General features: G+C 44.7%; 3 protein-coding genes across 4 annotated transcripts; 2 read left to right on the top strand and 1 right to left on the bottom strand.

Annotated features, from left to right (window-relative positions):
• Window positions 1–674: 674 nt before the first annotated feature.
• cryba1l1 (crystallin, beta A1, like 1) lies at window positions 675–3,700 on the bottom strand. Its single transcript, XM_029119213.2, has 6 exons — window positions 3,600–3,700; window positions 2,827–2,909; window positions 2,595–2,713; window positions 2,231–2,372; window positions 1,862–2,004; window positions 675–1,445 (listed from the first exon to the last, which is right to left on the bottom strand). Exons 2-6 carry the CDS (start codon window positions 2,899–2,901, stop codon window positions 1,298–1,300), a joined length of 627 nt encoding a protein of 208 aa, XP_028975046.1. The 5' UTR covers window positions 2,902–2,909; window positions 3,600–3,700; the 3' UTR covers window positions 675–1,297.
• On the top strand, window positions 2,130–7,664 carry LOC105028768 (beta-crystallin B1). 2 transcript variants are annotated; one of them, XM_034291660.1, is made up of 6 exons: window positions 2,130–2,146; window positions 5,683–5,777; window positions 6,059–6,177; window positions 6,373–6,505; window positions 6,701–6,843; window positions 6,977–7,664. In XM_034291660.1, exons 2-6 carry the CDS (start codon window positions 5,688–5,690, stop codon window positions 7,146–7,148), a joined length of 657 nt encoding a protein of 218 aa, XP_034147551.1. In that variant the 5' UTR covers window positions 2,130–2,146; window positions 5,683–5,687; the 3' UTR covers window positions 7,149–7,664. The 2 variants fall into 2 exon arrangements, with proteins under 2 accessions (XP_034147551.1, XP_012989055.1); XM_013133601.3 differs by lacking the exon at window positions 2,130–2,146 and adding an exon at window positions 5,126–5,223.
• Window positions 7,665–17,630: 9,966 nt separating this feature from the next.
• LOC105028782 (gastrula zinc finger protein 5-1) lies at window positions 17,631–20,370 on the top strand. Its single transcript, XM_010901763.3, has 2 exons — window positions 17,631–17,935; window positions 18,687–20,370. Exon 2 carries the CDS (start codon window positions 18,692–18,694, stop codon window positions 19,793–19,795), a length of 1,104 nt encoding a protein of 367 aa, XP_010900065.2. The 5' UTR covers window positions 17,631–17,935; window positions 18,687–18,691; the 3' UTR covers window positions 19,796–20,370.
• The last annotated feature ends 56 nt before the right edge of the window (window positions 20,371–20,426 follow it).

Raw genomic sequence — 20,426 nt, 5'->3', positions numbered from 1 at the left:
GTCTTCTTCCCAAAACTGACATTAACCATTAACTAACCGATAAGACTGTGCTTCTAGTAAGTTGTGCGCTGCACCTAGCTTCTTAAAATTAAAACGTTAACTGTAGGACGCTCAAGATCGTCTGCTAAATGACAACTGTCAGCTGTTTGAACCTGACGCTTGATCGGAGCTCCTACTCCACGACCCTTTGTTGCTACGCCAGGCCCAAATGTCCCCACCCCCTGCTCATGGCGGTGTTTGTAAGTGGTCTGTGAGGGCGTACGTGGCCGACGGTTTGTGGGGCCTGGCATAGCAACAATTCGCCTTTCTACGCGTGTGCTCATCTCGCAAAATCTTGCACTTTCCTTGTTCTGATGACGTTTGGGTGAAGGATGCATCTCGTCACTGATGTCTGGCATTTACAGAAATAGACTGGTTTGCCCCTGGGCCGCGAGGCATCGTTCACAAGGCATGACATGTTTACCGTTGCCTTTTTGGAGAAGCAGTTCCGCTCCACCCAATTTTCGTCTGAGGTTTTGACATTTATTATGCAATCTTCCGGCTTAATATTATACCCGACCCATAAAGCTCAGCATGAGATGCTTATATGCCGATTATTACAATGTTTGATCATTTTATATTGTTTCATAATAGATTACAGACACACACAGAATGATAAAACAGGCCTAAGCACGTGAAGTAAACATGAGTTTATTAATTAACCTTTGGTTCAACCTCCTACACACAACCTGACGTCAAAGCTGCACCACAGTGCCGACCTGTTCCCTGAGGACAGCACCAACCATCTCAACATGGGAATCTGACCATGTGACCTGGACAGAGGGGGGTTTGGGTGGAACAGCCCAGGTCACCTGGACAGAGGGGGGTTTGGGTGGAACAGCCCAGGTGACCTGGGCAGAGGGGTTTAGGGGGAACAGCCCAGGTGACCTGGGCAGAGGGGTTTAGGGGGAACAGCCCAGGTGACCTGGGCAGAGGGGTTTAGGGGGAACAGCCCAGGTGACCTGTACAGAGGGGTTTAGGTGGAGTAGCCCAGATGTGTGTTTGTGTGTGTAGGGGGGGCTCTAACCTGATAAAAAGACAGTGGCTGTCAGTCAAGTCAATGTGTGTGCGTGCTCCTGTGCTTTAACATATAGTCTCTTATCGTTTCTCAGAGCGGCTCTGTGTGTGTCAGTAAGTACTATGTGGGCAATCGCTAGGCTCCTCACGTCATGGTGAGCCTGGGGGTGGGGGCCACGGTTAGGGAGCAGGGTCTGGGGGGGTGGTAGGGGGCGTTGCCGTCCATGGGCCTCCGGCCCTCTCAGTGTTGAATGCGGCGGATGGACTGGATCTGGGGGGTCTGGCAGTGGGAGCCCCAGTTCCTCCAGTGCTGGTAGTCTCCGCTGTGCCTCTCACACTCCATGATGTACTGCTGCCCCCTGTAGCCGGGGTACTGGTAGCACACGAAGCTGCACAGAGAGAGGGGGGCGGTTACACTGAAGATCGGCTTCCCTGAAACGTGTTCATTCAGGGAGCAAAGTGATACATTCGTGTATACAGCTCCGGGGAAAGATTCAGAGGCCACTGCACATTTTTCTTTCCTCTCCAAAAAAGTTGAAAAGGAAAGTTTTGAGTGAGGACCTGAAGAGGTGTTCAATTTGCATTGGTCTCTTAATTTTAAACCTTCTGTTCCTCACTCAAAACCTGCCTTTTTGACTTTTTTGGAAAGGAAAGAAAAAAGTGCAGTGAATTTTTTCCTGAGCTGTAGATAAAAATAAAATATCTATATCAAGACCCGATTGGAAGTTTTTCTTTTGAACCAACCGATTGGCTGCGTCGCTGGCTATCCTGGAAGCAGTTTGGGGGGGGGGGGGGGTTCACTTACGCGCCACACTGCACGTGCATGGATCCGACCTCGGGCATGGACCACCCCATGGCCTGCAGGGAGGGGTAGTCGTCACACACTTCCACGCTGCGACCCATGAAGTTCTCCTTCTCAAAGATCATCATACGACTGCTCATGTGGGACTGTGGGGGGGGGGAACGACACACGTACATCATGATCCAATAGGGAGGGAGGGGGTTGAGGACTAAAAGTGGGTATTGGTGTCATCTTCTTGTCAGTTTCTCACACACACACAAGTGCGCACACACACACACACACACACAGGTGCACACACACAGGTGCACACACACACACGCACACACAGGTGCACACACACACACACACACAGGTGCGCGCTGAGGAACTCACAGCACAGTAGATAGGGCGCAGGGACATGAGGCGCTCCACGTGGTAGGACAGGGAGCCGCTGAAGGCGTCCCAGTGGGGGTACTCTCCCCTCTCCAGGATGAACTGCTGTCCCTGGAAGTCGTGGTGCTCAAATCCCACCCAGCTGGAAAGAGGGGGGGGTCAACTACCCTCTCATAACGCTAACTCCTCGTGTAAACATCACACACACAGAGAGTATACCCGTTCAGTCCTCCGCCTCACGCACACTGATCGACCTCACACACAGGATGGTGGCGAGGCAGCGCTCACCGCCGCCCATGAGCACACACGCACGCACGCACGGCAACCCCCTGACGTGGGTAATAAAGGCCGGGGGTGTACTCACGCTCCACTCTCCACCCTGATGGAGCGGACGGTGTCCAGGCCACACTCGTGAATGTTGCAGCACTCGGAGGTGAACTCCTGACATTTGCCCTGGAAGTGCTCCTGCTCAAACACAGTCACCTACGGGGGGGGGCAAATGGAGGATGAGAAAGGAAGGGGTCATTTAAGGAGCCCGAGGTCATATTGTTTAGCTGTGAGCTCCTGCATGCGTCTAAATCTGAGGCATGTGTTACCTTGAAGAAAGGAGCGATGCCCATTCCCGAGTTGACCAGGGGCTGCATCATTGGTGATCTAGTTGTTCTGTACATCTTCAAACCTTGGAGGCAGCGGGAAAACTTACATTATATTGTGTCAATATTATAATCAGAACTTCACTGATACAATAAAAAACTTCATAAAAACATTACATTTTAGCCATTTAGCCGAGGGTCTTAACAGTTGGTGCATGCATTTTAAGAAGCTGGGGGAACAAGCACAAAACTCAGCAGTGAGAAGAGAACCACTCAGTCAGTCAGTTACCCGCAAAAGTCAGTGCTGGAAATGTTCCTTTTAAAGCTAACCACTATGCACTATTTCGACAAAGTCCCTCGACAGTCTAGAATGAATGATATGTCCTATAAAAGAGGAATTATGCCAAACAATCTATGATGATGCAACGCAATTTTAATCTGATAAACTCGCTCTCTGTTATAGGCAATTATATGCTCGAAGAAATGCTCGAAAATTGTCGAAAATATCGTGATTTAACGCTAAAGTGCATAGTTGTATATACGTGTGTATGTGCTACAGCTCGAATAATATCAAATAATATATTACACTCTAGCAATATGAAAGCAGAGATCAATTAAGCAAGGCTGTACTGTACATTTGTGTAGCCAATCAATACAATGTGCACTGAAATTAACGTGTAGTCATGGGTGAGTGCTTCTTTGTGAGTTTGAAATCTGACTGCCTGTCCCTATAATGTAGGCCCTTCGTTAAATGCGGCACGGAGTTTGCACCTTACCTAGTTTGGCACTTATTCGCGATGAGCTCGGGTGTGACACGCGCTTAACGCTATCTCGCGTAGAGCTTTGAGAGGTCCTGGCGCTTCAGTTTTATATGGACTATCGTGTCGCGCGTCTCTTAGCGCGCGTTCGTGGCACTGCGCTTTGGCGCGCATACAATACACATTTCCCGCATAGGACACTGGCGAATAGCGCGCTCATGTTCTTTCAGGTCGTTCCGCGGAAACCGCGCGACACGCCAGCTCAGCGTTTACTACGTAACACCAGTCCTTTCTGTGTACAGCCACCGGGTTTGTACTGAATGGATGAGGGACAATAGCGTCCTGGTCAGTTTGTGTGGGTCAGCAGTCCGGCGTTTACCGGTCACAAAGGCCGGGGCAGAGTTGAGGAATGTGAGGATTAAAGGCGCAACAGCCCGGGGTACATGTATGCATTTAGATTAAAATAAGTTTGATAATTTTAACGGTTTTTAAATAATTACTTATTCAGTTGCACAGCCTCAGTCACGAACATATATACAGTTCATATTTCAGGCGTTCTAACACACCCACAAAAAAAACGATTAATGTGACACAAACATAAGGAGTCATGTAGTATAATAAATATGTATTGAGGTTCTCTAATGCCGTGCATTAACACAATAAGCTCAAATGGCTTAAAAAATAAACCCCTATATAAATAGCCTAACAAACAATGAACATTTAGGTTCCTAACTGAGTGTAGATATGGACACCATGAATGCTCAGATAAGGTTTTAGGCTTGGGATGTTTCTAGCCTCTAACAGCGCATGGTAACCTGGGCCCTCAAGCACAGAAATCTTCACAAGGTCAAAAAAGCAAAGTGCAACTATATTACACTACAACAATTCTACTCTCTCCTGAACTCCAATAGTCTGATAAAGCGAGGTCAATACATCAGTCAAACAGCATGTATGAATAACATCAATCAATCATCTGCTAACATCAATCAATCATATCCAATTCATATACTCATATCATGTAAACAGTGAGCCCTTTTAGTAAATATCTTCCAACCTTTTGAAGCTGGCTTTTCATTTACAATCTGTTTCTTTGGAATGAATAAGTAATAGTTAGATGTGTTGTGATTGTTTTTGAAATATCATGTTTTTTACAGTTTTTTTGTCTTTGTTCTCTGTGCAATGTGTGTGTATTGCATTTTACAAATGATATGTTATAATTATCATCATGAGCAAATTGTATTTAATCAAAACCGAAATAAGAATAACAGTGTATAACAGTGTGTCTTTGTCACTGGTTATACCAAAGTATGTTTGTGTGTTTGCTAATCAGAGAAATGGTAACTGTAATATCTGTATCTGTTAGTGGTCACTGCCAATCATCATGTACAATATTTCACTGTCCAACCTCCTCCAGCTGTTCTTAAAAAAAATATAGGAATCTCATTGGTCCCTGTGCCTGGCTCCTCCCCACTGGCCGTCCCTCTCTGATGATGCCAGGGTTCTATTGTCTTGGAGCTCTGACCTCAGCAGGTTTGTTTCTCTGTCTTTAATCCTCCTCCTCTGGGCGCCAGCGTATAAAAGGGCAGGGCGCGCTCCAAGCCACACACACTCTCTGAGTGAAGCAGATCACACACACACACAGGTAAGAGCAGCAGACACACACACACACACACACACACAGATCGTACACCAGCAGGATACACATTTGTGCTCCTGCAGACACAGGTAAAGAAAGTTGGGGTTGAAGAAAGTGTCAACAGCTCAGAAGCCGTTTCACTTTGAAATCAGCAAATAGAAGTAGTTAAACCTTTCGCATCGCTATTAAAACACGTAGACTGCACCCCCAAACCCCATCATTTCCCCAAACGCCAACATTTCCCCACACATCCTCCATTCAATCACTCCATCCATGTCCCTTGTTTTAATTTTTTTATTCTGTATATAGATTCTTGTCTTCTCTTGGCTCTGAGTGAGTCTTCTCTCCGGTAATGTGCTCCTCTCCTTCTCCTTCTCCCTCTCCCTCTCCCTCTCCCTCTCCCTCTCCCTCTCCCTCTCCCTCTCCCTCTCCCTCTCCCTCTCCCTCTCCCTCTCCCTCTCTCAGTCATTATGTCCAGTGACAAGTCCAAAGCTGCTTCCCAGACCGACGGGAAAGCTGCCCAGAGCAAGAAGTCTGAGATGGGCATGATGTCCTACAAGGCAAGTAGTCCTCTGACAGGGCTTTTTAAATGTAACACGTTAGTTAAATGTACGTAAATTCTGGAATTCGGCTAGCCTACGATGTCTCCCCGCCCCCCCTGAGAGTTGGAGCCCGGGAAGACTGGTTGTCGCGATGTCCTTGGCTAACGGCCATCTGAATGAACAAACCTCAGACGGTTCCAGTGCAACGGAATGCCCCGGGGTCATTAATACAGACCGACACGACGCATGCTTTTTTGTTGTTGGAAGTTATCCATTCCTCCTCTCCGTTCCCTCTTCAGATGTACGTGTTTGACCAGGAGAACTTCCAGGGCCGCATGGTGGAGATCAGCCAGGAATGCATGAACGTGTGTGAGATGGGTATGGACCGCGTCCGCTCCCTCCGCGTGGAGTGTGGCCCGTAAGTCTCCCCCATCAGGTTTTTCAGACTACATATTACTTTCTAGTCATGTGACATGGTCCCGCTATCCCTGTAGCATGGCACTGTGGAATAATGGTAACATTGTGGCTGTGTATATAACCCCCCCCCCCCCATTATCATTAGATAACAACATGGCTGTACGGTGATGTGACACTGTCTTTTTTTGTTGTAAAGCTTCGTGGGCTTCGAGCAGATGAACTTCTGTGGGGAGCACTACATCCTAGAGAAGGGCGAGTACCCCCGCTGGGACTCCTGGAGCAACTGCCAGAGAAACGACTACCTGCTCTCCTTCAGGCCCGTGCGCATGGTGGGCACTCCCCTCTCCGTCCGCCGTTACCTTTCCTGTCAACCATCGAGTCTGTCCTCCACTGTCTCACATTTCACACAGCCCCTCTTGGCTCTGGCGCTGTCTCCGCACCGACCCACTTGTTTTCGTCTGTGTCCGCTACACCTCTGACAAGTGTCACGCCTCCCCCCCCCCCCCTCCCCCCCTCTCTCTCAGGACCCCGAGAAGCACAAGATCTGCCTGTACGAGGTCGGCGAGTTCAAGGGCCGCAAGATGGAGATTATGGATGACGACGTCCCCTCCCTGTTCTCTTACGGCTTCACTGACCGGGTCGGCAGCATCATGGTCAGCTGCGGAACGTAAGTGCTACTAGGCGGACCCGTAGCCCAAACAAGTCTGCTGAGTTTCAAATCACGTCCAAGAGCTACACCCGGAAGACTGCAGGGGAACGGCTGGCATATTTACTCGTCTTCTTCCCTTGTTTCCTTCCAGCTGGGTGGGCTACCAGTTCCCGGGATACCGCGGCTCCCAGTATCTGCTGGAGAAGGGCGACTACAAGCACTTCAACGAGTACGGCGCCCGCTGCCCCCAGTTCCAGTCGGTGAGGCGCATCCGCGACATGCAGTGGCACCAGCAGGGATGCTACACCATGGCCAGCAAGTGAGGCTCAGGGAAGGAGAGAAAGAGAAAGAGCGGAAGAGAGGGAGAGGGGCGGAGGAAGAGGGAGAGAGATGTCTGAAGCGTTGCCGGACCCCCTGGCTGAACCTTGCCACCTGAAACGGCTGGGGTGAGGGGCTAGGTTAAACATTCTGTCCTCGGTGGAACCTCACTTTAAGGACCACCTGGTTAGAGAGACCCTCAACAATCAGACAACCACATGTCTCTATCTCTACTCTTCTCTTTCTCTCCTATTGTCCAACTTTGGACCCCCCCCCCCTTCTATTTCGTCCCTTACCCCCCGCCCCATTAGTCCATTGCAGCACAAAAGAGGGAAGGAGAAATATCTTGCTGTTTTACACATGATTCTTGGCTCAGGGTCAGACGCACCATGGTAAAAAATAAAAAATAAATGTTTCTCTATCCTTTCCCCCGACTTCCTCACCCTGTGTATCGCACAACCTCTCGGCTGTACAGAATCCTGGCCAACTTTTCAATAAAAAGGAAAATCTTGATTTCAAAATGTTGTCTTTCCATTGTGAACACTGTAAGAATGAAAGTGCTACAACAGGTGACATTGTGAAAATCACATTATGAATATGAATACTGTACCAATATGCAACACGAACCGCAAATACAATAGCTATATAAATAAAACTGTTTTTATTTATCACTTCTTCAAACAGTGCATGAGTTCTAATGTTTTGGATTTTAACCACAAGAGTGTCATAAGACAGACTCAACTAAACAAATTATTTGAACATCAATACAGCATATATACTCATGTAATCAATGAATGTATCAATATGTTAATCACACTCACACAACTAGTCAGTATGGTAATCTGTATATTCATCAATATACAATGTGTGTCCTACATAATCATCAATATACAATGTGTGTCCTATATAATCATCAATATACAATGTGTGTCCTACATAATCATCAATATACAATGTGTGTCCTATATAATCACCAATATACAATGTGTGTCCTACATAATCACCAATATACACTGTGTGTCCTACATAATCATCAATATACACTGTGTGTCCTACATAATCATCAATATACACTGTGTGTCCTACATAATCATCAATATACAATGTGTGTCCTACATAATCACCAATATACAATGTGTGTCCTACATAATCACCAATATATATTGTATGTGTCCTACAATGGAAGTAATCAGAGCACCGCTGGATGTACTAAACTTGAGGGTCTAATGGCCCTGTTATTATATGGGGTTTTCAAGGCCTGAGCCACCAATATATAACCACTATGGTTTGTTGGGTAAATTCCAGAATGATAAGAAATAATGGTGGCGGATCAAAGAATTAACATATTGGGTTGGCCAGGTGGCATTATGCACGATGGTACTGTATAAAACTGAGTGTCCGATGTTGGAAAGACAGTAGTCTGCAGACCAACTCAGCTTTTTTGAATCTTCATTAAAGTTCTTTGCATATTTTTGGCTGGAGATCTGAAGTGTTTTCCACAACATATTCTTGGCGTTGTTGGCGGGATTGGCATCGGGCCGGCTGGCTGTCGACAGCAGAAGATGCCGTGGGTCGGGTTGCGCATACAACACATGGCCACGTTGAGAGGTAAGGATGTTCTTACTTTAATTTAGTGGTTTGTGTGACTTTAAACACCTGTCCTGGCAGTTTGGCACCATGTAAGGCCTTATCAAATTTAACAAACTCAACTTTTTTGATTGATGGAATGAGGAGCTTTTGAATCCAAAAATTGGGGGTTAAATGGCATGCTGCACATTTTAGGTAGGACACAGCACAACAGGATTAGGACAAATAAGTGTGAGGGTTGCAACCAGTTTAAGTCCTGTGCTCCCATCACGGTCTGTTGGGGCCAACTGTGAGAGCTGGATGCAGGCAGGATTCGTGACACCGACTTAGCGGCCCGAGTGACTGCATGGACGAATCCACCGCGCCGAGTCACCCTCAGTAGGAGAAGAAGACTGCTGTGGGACAGGACCGGGCGGCTTTGAATTTAGCTGTATGAGTGTGCCCCGCGAGTACCGCCTCAGACATAAACTTTGGGGGACAGCACGGGTGGGGGCTGAAAGAGTGGCCGCCTCTCACAGGTGTGTGGGTGTCCGCTGCTGTGTGATCGTAGAGCGTGAATGGTTAGGGTCAAGAGTGGGAGAGTATAGCACTCACCTGCTAGGAGGAGCATTCATTAGTAAGTTAAGGGGTGTCTAGGTGTAGACAGAATTGTGTTGAATGGTTTTTCATCAAGGAGAAGTGAGTCCGAGAAAGAGGAGGCGTAGACAGAAGTGTTGAGCTGTTTGTTATCAAAGAGAAGCCAGCTGAGGAAAGTAGGAGCAGAGAGAGTTGGGGTTATCTGATCGAAAGGAGTTGTTGACAAATGGGATGAATAAGTCGGAGACAGTGGTATGAGAAGAAGGACAGGCTAAGGATAAGTAGAAAGTTTGTCCCATAGAAGTATAAAGTAAGTGCGAGTAACATCACCATCATTAGATTCTCCATTGTCCATACTAAGAGAAAGGGAGAATGTAATTCGGCACATTGACACAGCACAATAATTGGACAGGTGGAAGTTGAGTGGAGCTTGTTTGGATTGAAGTTGGACCGATTCGAATCTGGTCCGGCCAAACTATGATGTGATCGTAGTTAGACAGTTAGAGCAGCAATGGAAGGGGTTCTAGTATGCTGATCCATATGGACATGCAAACACTACTTGAAGAGCTGCCAGAGAAACGTAGATTTTGTTTTCCAGTCGACACGCATACTTACCCAATAGGCTGTAATATCACTGTCATCACCCATTCGTTCTCAATATTGAGGATAGTAGAGACCACTGACCGAGACCCACGTACAAGAGAAATACTATTAAGAGAGCAGCTTTGTGGAATTCAAGATGAAGAAGTTGTATGGGTTCAGGTGGCAGGAGCAAAAAATTGGTCTAGTCTCCCAGAATTAGATGTGCCAATAATTAGGCAGAAGCAAATACCAGGAGATAAAGTGCGTTTTTACTGGCATGATGGGGGAACTGTAATGTTGATCGAAAGGGAGATGTGTAAAACACCATTTGAAAAGTAATGTAATTGACAAATACTGGAATAAAACGATGTAACATTCCAGGAAAATTGATGAATGCTTCTGAAAAATCATTTGAGTATATGGTTTAAACATAAAAAAAATAATTTATTGTATTATTTGAGTAAAAGTTGTTAAGGCCAGGAGTTGTTGGCAGAGTCAGATCAGAGAATAGACAGGTGTGAAAGTTAGTGGTAGCTATATCAGAGGGAGGAGACAGTCTGCCAGACCAGCTGGCAGCTGTCCCAGAGGGGAGAGCGCGCCAAGAGATTAGGGGACTCCTAGAGAGGGAGAGCGCCTGCCAAGAAAAAGTTGATATAGTCTGCTAAATTAGACATCAAAATGGCAGGAAAACCAGTTGAGATTTTAGCAAGGAGGTTTCCTTTGTGTGGAGAGCAGATTAAGCCAGTTTCTGAGGCCCTAGAGAAAATGACTAGGAAAATGACAACAAAATGGCCAAAGGAAGGGACATTTGACGTGGCGTTGTGAGAGGAAATTGATTTAATAATTAAGAACTACAAGAATGATGATAGAACCAAGAAGCGTGAGGAGAAGCGAGGAAGAGAGAGATTATTAAAATGTTCCTGGAGGAGGGGAAAGGTCGGCTTGCCAGTATAGCCAAAGTGAGAAGTCTGCTGCAGAAAGGTGCAGAGGCAGGGATTGCGGAGAAGATAGGATGGGTTGATAACCCTCCGCCATACCACAGGGCACAGTGTCCAGTGGTGACAGGTGTGGTGGAAATAAAAGGAGAGGTTGAATTAGAAGAGAAGGGGAGACCTGTAGGGACCTCCACCCCAATGGGAGAGAAAAAAGAAAAAGACAGACCTGGACTGAGAGTAGACTGCTATAAAGAATGCCTGGATATTCTGGGACTAAGGGAGCAGAGTAAATAGGAAGCACAGGAAAGGAGAAGGAGACAGGCAGAAAAGAAACAGGAAAGAGAGAAGCAAAAAGAAAAAGAAAAATAATGGGCTGTTAGAACGAGAGAGAGACAGAGTTGGAAGGGAGAATAGAAAGGTTGCTTCGACAGTGATGAGCAGGATCATAAACACAAAGCAGCAGTAAGAGAGCTACAGGGCCTGCGTAGGCAGAGGGACAGAGAGGACCAGTTACTGCAGCAGTCGATGAAAAAGTTGGAACAGAGTGACAAGGAGAACCCATGGGAGGATGAGGAACCGTTAGGGGAAACACTGGACGAATCAGGAGAACATGGCAGAGGGCCAAAGGGAGTGTTGCAGAACTTGGGAACACAGAAAGCATTGGTGGAGACACCCGCTCATATGCACCCGATCCTGATTAAGGGACTTCAACCCCAGTATGTGGCATGGGCATCACAGGATGTGGAGGGCCTGGTAGCTAAACTACCCAACCTCCATAACGGAGCGGGCAAGTGGATTAGGGTGTTTGAGGAGTTAACTATGGGGAAACTTCTGGCGGTGGGGGACTTAAAGGCCTTGTTGGTTAGGGTGATGGGTACGACTAAAATGGAGGCAGTGTTGCGGGATGGTGGCCTGACACAGATGATAGATGATAACTGTTGAAGGGGATGGACAGTCCTTTGACCCATACAGACAGCGACTATGGGGGACATTAAGGGATGAATACCCAGCCATAAAAGACTCTGATGTCCTGAAAGGAACACCACTGGGAGAGACAGAGAACCCAGCTGTATACTTACAAACACAGCTAGAGAAGTGGAGGCTGGAAACTGAGAAAGACCCTGAGACTGATGATTTAGTGTCCTTCATGTTCAGGAAAGCGCTGGTGGGAGCGCTGCCAACTCCTGTAAAGAACAGACTGGAGGATGAAGTGGCATTGATGAAATCCAAACCACACAAGGAGTTCAGAGACTATTTCATTCATGCTCTGGAGAGATACAGGCAGAGTGAAAAAAGATGATGGTAGATACTGGAGCTACTTACACCTGTGTAAATCCAATTTATGCCTCACCTGCCCAGGTCAGGTAAATATGCTAAGACAATAGGATTATCGGGAACAACGCAGCTGATACCCATGACTGCTCCAGTAAATCGAACCACGAGCGGACGCTCTGCCAAAATCCCCATCTTAGTTTGGGAACACACTCCTATAAAGAGACACTATGTAAATTGGGGTTACAAATTCAGTGCACTCCGGATGGAATAATTATAAGAAGAGACAGGGGTGAAGAGACAAATGATGATGATGCCGCAAACATCATTAGAAAAGGTATACTGGATAGGCAACATTGATGAAAAAGTTAGGGAAGTCACTTATAAATGGGGTAAATATATTGAGGCACAAATGCCACAGGCGAGCATGCCTAAAATGGCTTATCATTGTACATTGAGGTATGACCCATGTCAAGATGGGATCTTGGAACAGTTATGGCTGTTGGAGGTGCATGGCAAACCAGCCCCCAGTGAGTCACAATACTTTGTTATAGGGGAACAAGGAACAACAATGGAAGGGAGAAGGTTGATAAATGGTTGGATGTGCCTGGGTCAGTACCAGTATTCATCCATAATGAAAAAGGCACAACAGACTCTGTGGGAAAAAACAGACAATCCACTTATCCTCTGCTCTCCTGAAAAGGATCTGATAAAAAGTTCTGTGTTTTCAGCTCGGACTGGATGGAGGACTAGGCTTTGAAGGTAGTGCCCCTACGGGACCTGTTGAAGGACACTGGGCAACAGCAGTTGAGTGTCAAACTTAATTGGAATAGGGATGCGTTAGCAGCTTTTGAAACGATAAAACAGGATATGCTCCCAAGGAGAGATGGTACAGGAGATGACGGAGGAGCACCTCCTATCGGTGACTCCACTGGCCCAGAAAGCCCGGGAGGAGCCCCCACTGACGATACCAACGAAAGACCAGATCTCTCTGCCGTCAGAGAAGAATTCTCCACCATCAACCTTGCCGACTTGGACTGGGAATGACATGACGACGCCCCCTACTGACGGTAACGACTCAGACACTGACATAGACAGGAGGAATGAGGTATGCACAGCAGCGCTATTAGACAGGAGGAATGAGGTATGCACAGCAGCGCTATTAGACAGGAGGAATGAGGTATGCACAGCAGCGCTATTAGACAGGAGGAATGAGGTATGCACAGCAGCGCTATTAGACAGGAGGAATGAGGTATGCACAGCAGCGCTATTAGCAGGGGTTATGCCATTCCGGTTAAGAACAATAGGAATAAGGGTACTAACTTAGGACAGTGGCGCACCGTTTTAACTAAGGTAGGCGTAGTAAATGGGATAGTGCTGGTAGTCGTAGCTCTGATAGCATGCTGCGTAGTTCCTCTCCCCAAATCATTTATGACCAGGACAGTAGCTTCCCAAATGCCCCTGCGAGCCATAGGACAGGACTCAGCTGACAACTTGCAGGTTACTCCATGTCCTGGCTATCCTGGCCAGTATGTGGACAGGTATGGACACCCGTGTAATATGAAAGGGGGGCCCCTGACAACCAAAGTAATTTATGGAAACTGAGTTCTCGTTCTCACCTAACATATCCAGGACTAGACTATGGGACTTGAAAGTCCCAAAGGGGGGATGCATTGGACATTTTGCATATATACTCATGTAATCAATTAATGTATCAATATGTTAATTACACTCATACAACTAATCAGTATGGTAATCTGTATAATCAATGTACAATGTGTGTGTCCTACAATGGAAGTAATCAGAGCACCGTTGAATGTACTAAACTTAAGGGCCTAATGGGGTTTTCAAGGCCTGCGCCACCAATATTTAACCACTATGGTTTGTTGGGTAAATTCCAGAATGATAAGAAATAACGGTGGCGGATCAAAGAAGATCCGTCCAAAGAATTAACATAGTGGGACGGCCAGGTGGCGTTATGCACGATGGTACTGTATAAAACTCTCTCCTGAACATTTCCTAGAATCCTTTCACTGTCACATACAACAGTTTTTGAGCTATGAGGCAATATGTATTCCATATTAAGTCATTTTCTCTTAAATATATAACAAATATTAGTTGTTGTCAATGTTTTGAGAGGTTTATTTTCTTAAACAATGAATAAATGACATTTTGTCTGTTTTGAAGTAATACATTGGCCTCTTATTTTGAAATAGTCCATTTCCGTGACCCAGAAAAGTTTTTTTTTATGTTTCTCACAAGACACCAATCCCTTGTGACCATTTTAAATTGGGATTTGTAAGTGGGGGAGCCCTGCTTTCTAATTCCTCCAGTTGTATCTAAAATGCCAAAGTCCTGGCCAGTGGAAATACCAGAGCTCAACTCCTTTAAGGTCTCATTTCGACCATATGTGTGGGTCAGGTGCTCAGCTCCTGGTTCCTGGCTCATGCTCAATTTGTCCTCTGCCTCGGATGGATTATCCTCACTATAAAGGATGTGCGGTTCGCAAATTATTAGTCGTTTTTGAATGACTCTTTACTGTGTAATATGTTCATGACTGTCAATAAATAATAATGAATTATTTCTATGATAGATAGCCACAAATTGAACAAACACAGGGTCTCAAGGACGATTGAGTAATTCTTTCAGTGAAATCGTGCAATTTACCGACAGACATCGCTTAATAATAAAACAGGATCATTCATCCTGGGTGCAGCTGCAACTAGACTGGATTTTAAATGTACCAATCTATACAACATTTGTATGCCTGTCCATTACACAACTTGTTTAAAGCATAAGTGTCAGTCATAAGGATGGCACAACTTCATGTGTTGAACGAAAGGCTTTTTGTAGAGTCGTGACACTAAACTTTTAAGTTCATTGTTTGCCAGTAGGGGGTACTTTGGGCTTTACTGGCTCAAATGGACTAAAACAGTGGAAGAATTTGTTCGTTTCGGTCAACGACTTGAAAACATCAGTCAGTAAAAACGGTTGCATGTGTCTAACACAGTTCCTTTTGTTGTAGGTGTAATGCCCAGCAAGAGGGAGATCTCATATGGGTGACATTTTGCAGTAGTTTGTCAGTAGTTTGAATAAATTCAAACACAGGTGTGTTTTCAGTTGTTTACCATTTCTATAGCTGTGTAGTACTAGTTTGCTGAAAGAAAAATAATGTAAAATATAATGGTCACTTCCAAAAACGAACCCAATAACATTGGTAAAATATTTTTTTTATTATAAATGGACCATGCATACAACCTATGTATAATCCATATTGTCAGTTATTGTATGTTATATGCAATAAGACTTATCTCACGAAGCTGAACTGTGTCATAATGTGACATGTCAACATGGGGTTGCCTCTATGCGTGTCTTGCCTAGATCTCAAATGTGATTAAGCATTTTTTATTTTACTTTTACATTACTCGATTTGTTTGCAGAGGGAAATGGAACTGTTTTAGCTTCTTAAAAATATGACTGAGGAAAATGTTTGTAAGTCTTTTGTGTTGCAGGAACAATTTCTTTGTGGCATAGTGCCACAGGTAAATTAAGGCAATGGAATGACTTTGTTGGCATAGGACCCAAAAATTATCTGCGATCTGTAAATTTTTCACATTGTAGAGGGCTTGTAAAACTTGTTTTTCAAAGTAGCAATCCGTGATTTCTGGCAACAGGTTGTAATAGTTGCACTGTTGAGCCAAAAAGAGCCTAAAAGCTTTTAATAAAAAACCATGACAGAATGTAATGAAACATTTGTCCTCCTGAGGAGAAAGCTATCCCTATGTGCCTTCATGACTTGTGAATAAGTCCTTCATAACTATGATATTTCTACTTTAAAGTAAATCACTTGAACAAGCACTGTGTACCTGTCTGTGATTTGTTAAGTCCAGAAGTCACTGCCAGGCATGCTACAGTATCTCAGTGGGATCAAGAGGGTGTTTGTGTCATTTTTTTCCTTTAAAAAATAACAATCGGTAGTACTGATGCTAGTATTATGCAGTTTTACATACATTTTGACAATGCGGTCTGTTTTAATAATAATACTTTCACTGATAACACTGCCTCGAAATTTGAGTTGCATTATATTGTATATAAAAAGGTCAGTGACTCCACGAAAGGTGGTCCTCAACTGTGTTTTAACAGTGACCTGGTGCCCCCCCGAACACTCCTCCAAACAGAACCGTTTGGGAGCCCCTGCAGGTTACCTGTGTGTTAACCAGTGCCTACACGAGCCTCAGACAAATGCAATACTTTTGGGGAATCTGCCGAGAACTTTCAAAGTTGCATTAGTAATGTACAGATTATGACCACAAGCAACCAGTTGTTGGACATCACATTGTCTATAGAGGGAAAGCAATTGGCTTGGATATCTATTAGTGACCGTTAATACCATGGATAAACATTCTGCAATGAGGGGGAAAATAAATGAGTTTCATATTGGACACGTCGGTATGACCAAGGTCACAGTGGTTCCCAACCTTTAGTACTAGGACCCCTGGGGGTACTTGGCCTATCAATTGGGGGTACCCGAGAATACTCATGACACCATAGGCTTACTAGTAAACATGTACATGCTGTTGCACTTTGGGGATACAAAGACAAGAGCAAATTTCTGTTGGTGTTACAGTAACTGAAAAGGGTTGGGAACCACTGACAGGAGAATTTGTTTAATATGATTTTCTGTTCATTTATACTGTATAAGCACCTTTAATATTAAATTGATTGTCACATCTTGAGACTGAATGCTATTTAGAAAGCTTTCAGAATGAACAGAAAATGTGTCTTAACATTGTCTCCATTTAAAAAACCACATATAGATTTAAAAACACAATTTGTGTGATATGTTCACATTGACATTTTCCCAATCCTTTATATGACTAAAATGTGGTGAAAAATGTATGGCATTTTTTTTCTCTTGAAGAATAATTGGCCAGATCCGAACCAGTGCAACATAAATGAACGTACCTGAGGCAACATCTTGGACGGCAGAACCCTCTAATCCTGTCTGTGTTCTAAGGCTAGTGTTTATGAATCCTAGGGTACTCATGGGAATAATAGGTTGCAGAGCTGTTACACTCAAAAATACAAAACAGTGGTTAGATTCACTCATCTAGTACAAGGTAAACAATATTTCAAACTATGGTTATTTCCCATTACAAACCTCTTTACCAAATTTACCTACGGCTCTGTCCATCTTGTAACCGTGTGTTGCACTCCCTTTCTGCTGAACGGGACACTTTGCAACTTTTCAAAGAAAAAAAATAATCTTGATTTCAATTAAAATAATGAACATGACACTGCATGAACAGAGGTGCCAGAACAGTTTAAAAATCATATACATGTAAATATGTACACCAATAAAGACATGAAACAAAAACAATAAATGTATATGAATGAAAAATGAATAAAAAATGAATATATATGTATAATGATGTATATACGTTTTTTTCAAATAATAATATATATATATATATACTTATTTGAATGCAGACCACTTAATTACCGCCTCCTCATCATTGTCCACTAGATGGCGCTACCAGATAATCCTCAGCAGTGTTTGTCTCCAGTAGTTAGTCCAATGTTGATCCACCCATGAAACAGTATCGTTTCTGGAGGCTTTACGCCTACTGCAGCGGCAGAAGCAGGAAGTCTGGAATAGAATAGAATGATAGCTATCACTGTCTCTAGATAGTACACTAACTATTATCATAGAATATTTATGGTTGCGCCATCCGGCTCTAGGCAGTTCCGCTCCTACTGGCCGTATTATGCCCGAGTTTGCTTCATGTGGACTTACTATTTGCAACCTGGCTAGTCTGCTAACCATAGCAGGAGATGAGGTAAGTTCAAAATTACTGCGTTATACTATTACTGATGTTGAAGTCAACACTTCCCCGAGTCGGTTTGTTGGAAAGGAGAATAAAACACCAGGAGTTAGGTCAATTACCGTACCGCATATTCCGTTTATTACAAAAGCTTTTGGATCAACAGTCAAAACATAATTTTATACTTCAACTACGCCCAAAAGATAGAGGCGTTAAGTTAGCAAAGCCAGTGTGCCTTTAGCCCAATCCCAGTTCTATTCCTTATAAGGATAACTGCAAGTATCCCCTTGCCCCCCTTCTGGTTTCTGTCTTGTCTGTCAGACTATGTGTGTGTGTCTCTAACCTGTGTCCTGTTTCTCAAAAGACAGACATACTAAATCTTTCTCTCCCCGGCAACCGCTTGAACAGGGTGTCCTGTTGTCCTACTTGCACCTTCCGTTTTAGCTCATATTACAAACAATTCATATTTTGCTTCATTGCTTACAACAGCTTACAACAGTTCACTAACTTATACAATCAATATATCTACACTGACCAGCTATTTTGTAAAACCTTTTCTAACCAATATAACTTCTAAATAAAAACTGTTATATGTATTATATACGCGATAGCTAATAGTCGAGTATACCTGCTCAGTTCCATGCATTTTGGATGTTAGAAGAACACCGTAAACGATTCGTCTCACCAACCTCAGCAAGCCTAGGAAAAACCGTGTTTTCCATAGTCCCAAATTACGAGTGTCTAACCACATTTTGTTTTGTCACAGTGGTAATGGCCTGCAAGAGGGAGATCTCACATGGGTCAGGGTCTCCTCAAAGTGAACTGTCCGAGGATGAATTTTTCTTCAGAGGTCTGAAGTCAGTCCCTCCCTCAGGTGTCAAACAAGACTGGCAAGAATTACTTGGGCCACAAATGCAACAGCGCATCAAAGAGGAGGAGTCTGAAATTAAAGTCACACCCCTTCTAATACCTATAAAACAGGAGACAGATGACAAGGTTCCTGTCTGTAATCCAATAAAACATGAGCCTAACGATCCGTCCAGTGAGTCACGCACAGACAGAGAGGTGGAAAAAGCAAAGCTGAAGGAGGAGTGTGGAGAAGTGTCACGTCCAAAGCCTCAGACCGTCTCTCATCCCTTCCCAGCTGCTGGGTCCAGGCCCGAGTGTAGGGAGAAAGATGAGACCGAACCGGAGTCCCAGAAGAACCAGGGCCCTGCAGACTGGTTAGCTCCTGTGGAGGACGATGGGGCCCTGGATGAGTGCCGGCGCCGGCGCCGACTGGGCTTTGAGTCTGTCTGCCGATCCCTTTTAGCCGTGCGGGCCTCTGACTCCGAGTCGGACGACAAGGAAGGGGAAGAGGACCCCAGTTTGGCCCCTGCCGACCACCAGACCCACCGGCGAGACCCAGATGGCAACATCCGCTCTCTTCGCTGCAGCACAGGAGCAGAAAATCACCAGGTGGAGCTAGAGGCAGCGTCTCCTCATCACCGAAACACAAAGAATTTTGCCTGCCAAGAGTGTGGGAAGACATTCGTATCCCGCCGCGACCGGGACCGGCACAACCGCACTCACAGCGGTGAGAAGCCGTTCTCCTGCCCCCACTGCTGTAAATCCTTCAGTGATTGGGGCAACAGGTGTAAACACATGCTCATCCACTCTGGAGCAAAGCCCCACCTCTGTCCAGAATGTGGCCGGGGCTTCTCAGAGAGGGGCAATCTCAGAAAGCACATGGATTACATCCACAGCAGTATACCCAAGTCCCAGTGTAAGGACTGTGGAAAGAGCTTCACAGGTAAACGAGGTCTGGACCGCCACATTAAATCAGCAGTCTGCTCCACAATGGGTCCTGTAATAGGCAATGTTGGGAAGAAGTGAACTACTTCAATTAGTAATTTTTTTAATTGGGTGGAAGTTTAGCATAATTCAAATCCTGGCAGTGTTTTCAATAGTTTATAAATGCTATTGTCAATTTGGAGTAGAGTTAAGTTCTAATACTAACACTGTTTTGGTGGTAATGGTTGGGTTTGTAGCAAAATCTCAGTTCTGGTGACTTTCTAAGAGGACTTTCTAAGAGGAATTTTTTGACAACATTTTATCAAAAAGTGTTCAGTGGAATCATTGTTTTAGCATATCCTGTGTTAGGGAGGATTTATTTAAAGGTAAAAAGTTGAATAAACAGAGAGAAAATTTAAACATAACGAAAAATAGCTCATACATGAACTAAATACAATATGATTGATGGGGTCAGGTTTTGTTCCTATTGACTCCGATCAGTAGCACTGTTGTGATTCTGTAAATGTTGTGAATCATTTCATTTTATCTGGATTTAAGTGACGATGAATGATTTAATGTTTGTCTCCCTGAAGTGTGCCTTCCACTGAGTGCCTTATGTGCCTTATTCAATGCTTTATGAGTGGGATTATCTGTCTTTCAATAAATACGTAAACGTCCATTGATCGGTAAGTGTATCTCTGTGTGTCCAAGGTTGGCGATCCATTCAAGGCAC

This window comes from Esox lucius, chromosome 4 (assembly GCF_011004845.1).
Source record: "Esox lucius isolate fEsoLuc1 chromosome 4, fEsoLuc1.pri, whole genome shotgun sequence".
Lineage (NCBI taxonomy): Eukaryota > Metazoa > Chordata > Actinopteri > Esociformes > Esocidae > Esox > Esox lucius.
Note: the sequence above shows the minus strand (reverse complement) of the source record. Positions and strands in the feature narration are given on the sequence as shown.

Excerpts from the sequence above, each read along its gene's own strand:
- cryba1l1 (XM_029119213.2), bottom strand. The coding sequence starts at position 2,901 with ATGTACAGAACAACTAGATCACCAATGATGCAGCCCCTGGTCAACTCG. Across the intron at positions 2,005-2,230 it reads TGCGCCCTATCTACTGTGCT|TCCCACATGAGCAGTCGTAT; the intron begins GTGAGTTCCTCA and ends CCCCCCCCACAG. Across the intron at positions 1,446-1,861 it reads ATGCACGTGCAGTGTGGCGC|CTTCGTGTGCTACCAGTACC; the intron begins GTAAGTGAACCC and ends CTCTCTGTGCAG.
- LOC105028768 (XM_034291660.1), top strand. The coding sequence starts at position 5,688 with ATGTCCAGTGACAAGTCCAAAGCTGCTTCCCAGACCGACGGGAAAGCT. Across the intron at positions 5,778-6,058 it reads TGGGCATGATGTCCTACAAG|ATGTACGTGTTTGACCAGGA; the intron begins GCAAGTAGTCCT and ends TTCCCTCTTCAG. Across the intron at positions 6,506-6,700 it reads CCTTCAGGCCCGTGCGCATG|GACCCCGAGAAGCACAAGAT; the intron begins GTGGGCACTCCC and ends CCTCTCTCTCAG.
- LOC105028782 (XM_010901763.3), top strand. The coding sequence starts at position 18,692 with ATGGCCTGCAAGAGGGAGATCTCACATGGGTCAGGGTCTCCTCAAAGT.